This window comes from Volvox carteri, assembly GCF_000143455.1.
Source record: "Volvox carteri f. nagariensis unplaced genomic scaffold VOLCAscaffold_13, whole genome shotgun sequence".
Classification (NCBI taxonomy): Eukaryota; Viridiplantae; Chlorophyta; class Chlorophyceae; order Chlamydomonadales; family Volvocaceae; genus Volvox; species Volvox carteri.
This window is the reverse complement of record NW_003307556.1, coordinates 1,036,654-1,042,893: the sequence shown is the minus strand read 5'-3', so window position 1 is coordinate 1,042,893 and position 6,240 is coordinate 1,036,654. Positions and strand designations below refer to the sequence as shown.

Sequence of the window (6,240 nt, the reverse complement as noted above, 5' to 3'; positions counted from 1 at the left end):
AGGAAGAGGGGGAGGAGGCAGCAGCGGCGGCGGTGCCGAACCCTCCTTCTCCTTTGCTGCCGCTGCCGGCCAGGGAGCTGCCGGCCAGGGAGTTGCCGGCGGGGGAGCTGCTGGCGGGGGAGCCGCGCCCGTGTCTCCCGGTGGTTGGTCTGTCTCTCCCCTTGAAAGGAAGCTGACCCGGGGGTCTGGGGCGGGGGGTTCGCAGCAGGAGGCGGTGGGCTCCCCGGTGGCGGGGACGGCGGCGGACACGGGGTTCACGGAGTGGAAGCCCGCAGTGGGGGTGACAGCCGCCGGCGGAGGGGGAGGTAGCGGCAGAGCCGGGTTGAGCTCCCCGGCCTCCGCTTCCCAGCTCCCCGGCGTTGCCAGCCGCCCCTCCATCACCGCCTTTGCCTCGCGGCGGAACCAGATGGCGGTGGCGGCCGCAACGGAACCAGGAACGCCCCTTTTGGGACTTGCGTCCAGATCTGGATCCGGACCTATGTACGGCAGTCAGGACCTGATGGTGCCTGGCAAGGTGCCTGATGACGCATCAGTGGAGGTGACGCGGACTGCTGCCGTACAGGAGGTGAGGGTTCGGGTTGAAATATGTACATTGTGGGAGGTTCGTCGGGCGGCTATCGGGGTTCTGTTACCCGGGTATATGTGCTTCCTTTTGGGGCTGTAAATTCACAACATGCTCTGCGGGATTTATCCCATTCGATCCTCGACCTGACTCCTCCCACACCCACACCCACACCCACACCCACACCCACACCCACACCCACACCCACACCCACACCCACACCCAAGCTAAACACATCGTGGTGCGACGCCCTGTCGCCCGGGGTCCACCCCCCCAAACCCCCAACCCCCGAAATCCCCCCGACCCCGGACAGCAACTGGAGTCAGGGGCTTCCGTGCGGCAGTTCAAGAAGCCCCGCAGCCTTCAGAAGAGCCGCACGGTCAAGCAGCTGCTGTGAGGGTGAGGACGAGGATGCGGATGAGGATGAGGGGGGAACAGGGGGGCAAGGATGGTGGTGGGGGGGGTTATTGCCGCCTCGAGACGGCGACCTTTTGGTACGTGGGTATGCTTCTTGCAGCCGGGAGGTGGATCATGGGTAGCGGGTGTGTGTATCTAGAACGGGGTTCCGTCCCTGGCGCGCTGCCCCATGGTGTGACAACCAGGGGGGGGGTGTAAGCCCCCGGCACCGCAAGACCTTTCCCCTGCGGCCGGTGTGTTGGAGGTGTCGGCAGGCCCTTCGTAGACCGGGAAAATGGGTTCCCCTCCGTACCGCTGAGGGTGTGGGCGTGCGTAGGGTTTATAGGGGTTTATACGAGTACGACTGCCCCCTCAGACCTCCCTTCGCGCGGAGGAGGCTCCGACGTGAACTACTCTACTCGGCCACACTGGGCGGCAGCTCTCTGGGCGAGCAGGTGTGCGCAAGCGGCCGTGGTGGTGGTGGCGGTGGTGGTGGCGGTGGTGGTGGTGGTGGTGGTGGTGGTGGTGATAGATTGGATTCGTGATTAATTGGAGGGAGGTGGAGAAAGACGTCAGGTAGAGTTAGAACGCTAGGGGGAGAGAGAGCTCGGCTGGTCCCCGTTGCGGTTGATATTGTTGTTAGTTGCTGTTGTCCTACCTACCTACCCACCTACCGTTATTGGCCATTTATATTATACATGTTCTAATTAGGTTAATTAGGAAAAGCCGCTGCCACATATAACATACATGTGTGTTTCTGCATGCACGTGCATTCCATACAAGAGTTGTGCTACCCGGGGTTGCTGGCGCGTTGCCCTGCACCTTAGAATCCTTGTCTGCATATGCGTGCGCATGTCCGGATGTATATGTGTATGTACGTATGTACATGTGCGTACATTTACACATTATATCTTCCGTTGCAATTCCAGTTTCCACCATCCTGGCTTTGCGATGAAAGGAGTTACAGATGCCGTACATGTCTGCCTACTAGGCACTCTGTCCGTTGTTGTTGTGGTGGTGGGGGCCGCTGGGTAGGTAGTGCGGCAAAGCAGCGGCGTCGATAAGGCCCACCGGACGCCATGAGCTGAGTGTGGCACGTCAGCTGCGTCGCTCCCTCAAGGGATTGATTATAATCATTATACGTTGTAGAAAAATGCTGCCCTTAGGCCGGGGGATGGAATCCTAGATGCATTCCGTTCCTTTCAGTTTAGTATAGCTGGCACTATTAGGCCGTATTAGGTAGCTGTTGTTGTTATTGAGGGAGCGAGAGCCCCACGGGCCTGAGGCGGCATGCCGTATGTAGGACAGCGTTGTCCTGTCTCGTACTACCGTAGCATGTCGTACCGTAATAAAATATAGCGCAGTACGACCAATGGCGCAGAGTATAGCTATAGTGCAATATCATCATGTCAGATTTGTAGTGTTGAGCTTAGACGTCCGGTAGATGAATGCCGTACCTTGTGTGAGTTATGTAGACCGGTCGTACTATTGGTTTGGCTTAAGTTGACAGATATGTTTCTGCCCACGCGCGGGGCCATTGTGTGACTGGCGGCCGCTTGTGCATTACCTGTTTTGCACTAGTCTTAGGGCTTCAGGGTGTATATAGCACGTTAAGGTGACTTACGCCCCAGGTACAGCATGATTCTTTGCCGTACCGTACGGCGCTGCATTTTGATCCTTTTACCTGGGCCCAGACGGACTTCTACACGGCCCCTGCTGGTGGTCTCCCTCTTCCCCAGGCCGGGGGTAAATGTGTATGTACGGCTGGCCCCTGGCTGACTAAGCACCGGGCTGCCATCCGATGGCTGCATCGAAGGACTCTTGAGCGTCTTTTGCCTAAGGGACTTAGGCTGCCAAAGTGGTCTTTGGGGGAGATGGACGTGCAGCCGCAACGCACCATCATGCGCTGCATATCCAGGTGACCTGTGTGATCCTATGTGAGACCCCGCTCCATCCCGCGTGTGTGTGTGTGTGTGTGTGTGTGTGGATTGGCCGCTTGGATGGGGAAGAGAGGAGGGAGGGAGGGAGGGGCCTGCACTGCGTGTTTTCCCCCGCTGGCACTGCCGCTGCGAGAGTGGGTGCGGTGTAACAGGAACTCTTTCTTGATGGCCAGGGAAGTGGACTCCGAATACTACAGTAGTAGTACTTGACGCATATGGGTATCTATGCGTAGGGGGGGGGCACTGGCCAGGGACCCACAGTGGCCCAACGACGGCAATGCACAATGCACACAAGAGTTGGCAACGAAAGTCGAAGAAGCAAATTAAGGCAAAGATCCGTGTAGAGAATTCAGTGCATGAAGCTCCAACGACACAACCTCGACGTGACGCCGGGGCCGCCGACGCCGCAACCCGATCATGCAAGAGAAAAGGTGGACCCCTCCCTTACAAGCCACAACTAGGAAGCTTCTCCCTCTCCCAACTATACTCGTACAAGACACAGGAATATACTCAGCACATTCACGCTACCTCCCCTCCGTAAAACATCATCACCATCATCTCGTTCCCTTCTCATATCCTCAGCAATAAGAAATGGCAAAAAACATGATTATGGCCAACCTCACCTCACCTGCCCTCACAAGCCACCAACGTACCATATCAACGGCATAGCGCGTCAGGCCCAAGTAAGCAACCAACAATCAACAGTACTGGATTTCGCCCGCCGTTGGGTGCGGATCTCTTCTCAATCACGATTGGGCGTGGATACAGATACCCACAAGTGCATTGCATCCACTGCCTCGCGGTGAGGAATGGATCTCCCCTTTAAAAGGAGGGAGGACTTATGACCTCAGGCCGGGGAAGGGAGGGCGGAGAACGGAGCGCGGCACAAAATCCCACAGCCGCAGGAAGCCGCGCTCTGTGTGTGTGTGTGTGTGGTGACTGCACCCTCTATAGCATCTCGGGCAATGAATCCGAACAGATCAATCCCAAGCAATGAATCCTAGATCCCGGATCTGGGATCTTTATATGAAACCCCCAAGTGATGTACCGAAAGTGCGCGCTCTGCTCTCTTTTCGGCCATGTGGGATTGGGCGCTGCCCAGCTGAGGATCCAAAACAGATCCAAGATGCACTCCAAGGAATTCTACAATGCGGAGGAGGACGCTGGACACGAAATTTAGGGCATTCAGCAAAAGCCGCTAGCAAGCAGGAGCGGCATTAGAAGTGTGCACATGCCGCAGCCTACAGCTACTGCAGAGAGCAGTGAAGCCGGCCTCGCCGCAACTGCAGTGCAGCGAAAAAAAACAGAAGGCGGAGGTCACTCTACACCTCTATATCCACCCCCCCCCCGCATGCCCACCTCGCAACCCTCCGCGGGGCCTGCAAGCCCCCGGGGTGAGCCCACCCCCCTCTATATCCCACACTGCGCTCATACCACATTTCAATGTAACGTATTAGAATTCTTCGATTTATCTCCTCCTCTTCCTCCGTGTCCTATCCTTCCTGCCTTCTCCTTGATTTGGCGACGACCGACGGAGCGACAGACACCCTGACTGACATACAGACTGACGACACACGAAAGGTCACAGAAGCCAAAGAACAGCCCCGGGGCCCAGTTCCAGCGACTATCTTCTCACCCCCTCCCGATGCCACTCCCTGCTTGCGCCCTCCTCTATGACGTGACGTGACGTACACTGCAAGTCGCCACAGGGGCGCACAGGGGCCCTAAGCCCTCCGGGCCGCTGCCACCTCCAACCTCTCCGTTCCGTTCCACGCCGGCAGTCGGCGGCATAAACGGCCGGTGGAGGAGCAACACTGTCAAGAAGCAGCAACACAGGTGCACAACCCGCAGCAGGTCGTGATAACCGGGCGGAGGGTAGGTGACGGTATGTGTGGGTGTGGTGTACACACATACATACACACACATACACACAAACACAGGAGACAGCCACATCACTTCTGTGTTCAGTTCCCCTTCACCCATTCCCGACCTCCACATAAAACACAACCTGCCGGCGGGCTCCCACCAGAGCCAACCAGGCGGCTAACCAGCCCCCATCCTGAACACACGCTCTCCCTCCCTTCTCCCTTCTCTCCATCGGATGTACAAAGACATACAGACACGCACCAAAGGTCATATTACCGCGGCGCGGTTTCAATACGCGCCGCGAAGGTCATTTATCTAGCTTGCGGCTTCTACCTCCCGCCCCTCCCGCCTCGGCTAGCTCGTGTATGTGCACTCGGTACACCTCTTTGGGTAACGCAACCCAGGATCAACACACACACACACACACACACGCGCATACACAGCTATAAAGCACACCGCGCAAATCACGATTCCAAAGCACACGCTGAGATGCGCACAGTAGGTGCTGCTGCTGCTGCTACTGCTCGCTCTTCTCGCTCTGGCGTTTTGCGACGTCGATCCTATTCACTAACTAACTTTCTTAACTAACGCAGTACAGACATCGCCATTTTGCGCCATGTCCACCATATCAGCCGCATGTGGCCTCATGTAGCTCTACTCTTCGACGGCCAAGAGAAGTCGAACCCCCCCCGCACCGCGTCAAAAAAAAAGAAAAATGTGAAGCAGAGCACGGGCTGCGAAGCACCTCGTGTATGGCTGCACGGAAGCGCCCAACTCACTCTTTCATCTCTCACTCGATGGAGAGAGGCCTGTCAGCCCAGCCGTACTCTCCACGATGCCTGTCGTACATTTCCCCCAACTCCTTAATACATGCCTCCAACAGCTTGTCCACCTCCTTGTCGAAATCGGGGTGGTCGCGGGGAATCTGTGTGGGGTTGGGTTTTTGTTTGTTTGGGGGGGGTGAAAGGGGAAAGGGGAGGGGGATGAAGCTGTGTGTGAGGGGACGAAGGGGGGGAGAGAAAAAAGGAGAGGGAGTGAGAGGAGGGAACGAAGGTGAGGAAGCGCTGCGGGAGTGCCGCGGGGCCGCGTTGACGGAAGTTGTTAAGGGTGAAATGGGTTAAAAGCCACGGGGGGTTGGGGGCCTTCGAGAAACGCCCCTCCCCGCCCTCAGCTTAATCCTCCCAACCGCGACCTAGGGACTGGTCGACTGTGTGCTGCACCCCCACAACCCTTAACCCCACCGCCCTTCCCTTCCACGGCCGATGCCTTCCCCGCCCCCTTCCTTCCTCTCCCCCCTGCAACCCCCGCCCACCTTGGGCACGGGAATGGGCCTCCCATTCACCATGTAGATGGGAAGTGGCTTGGGCACTGGCAGCCCCATCCAGCCGGTCAGGTAGCCGAACGAGGTACGAAGGCGGCGAGATACCCCGGCCAGCCAGGCGGGACCGAAGTTGAGAACCTGCGGGCCGGGAGGTG

General features: G+C 57.8%; 2 protein-coding genes across 2 annotated transcripts in view; one reads left to right on the top strand and one right to left on the bottom strand.

The window, feature by feature from the left end:
• The window catches only part of VOLCADRAFT_117092 (uncharacterized protein), a gene marked incomplete at both ends in the record, with an annotated part of 7,002 nt that extends 6,043 nt beyond the window's left edge, over positions 1-959 (top strand). The window contains 2 exons of the mRNA XM_002949237.1: positions 74-565; positions 876-959. Coding sequence (XP_002949283.1) covers positions 74-565; positions 876-959 — 576 coding nt within the window. The remainder of the gene's footprint in view (positions 1-73; positions 566-875) is intronic.
• Positions 960-4,188: 3,229 nt separating this feature from the next.
• Positions 4,189-6,240, bottom strand: part of VOLCADRAFT_104223 (uncharacterized protein) — a 7,568-nt gene continuing 5,516 nt past the window's right edge. The window contains exons 8-10 of the mRNA XM_002949105.1: positions 6,077-6,223; positions 5,544-5,689; positions 4,189-4,712 (exon numbers count right to left, since the gene is read on the bottom strand). Coding sequence (XP_002949151.1) covers positions 5,555-5,689; positions 6,077-6,223 — 282 coding nt within the window. The 3' untranslated portion in view covers positions 4,189-4,712; positions 5,544-5,554. The remainder of the gene's footprint in view (positions 4,713-5,543; positions 5,690-6,076; positions 6,224-6,240) is intronic.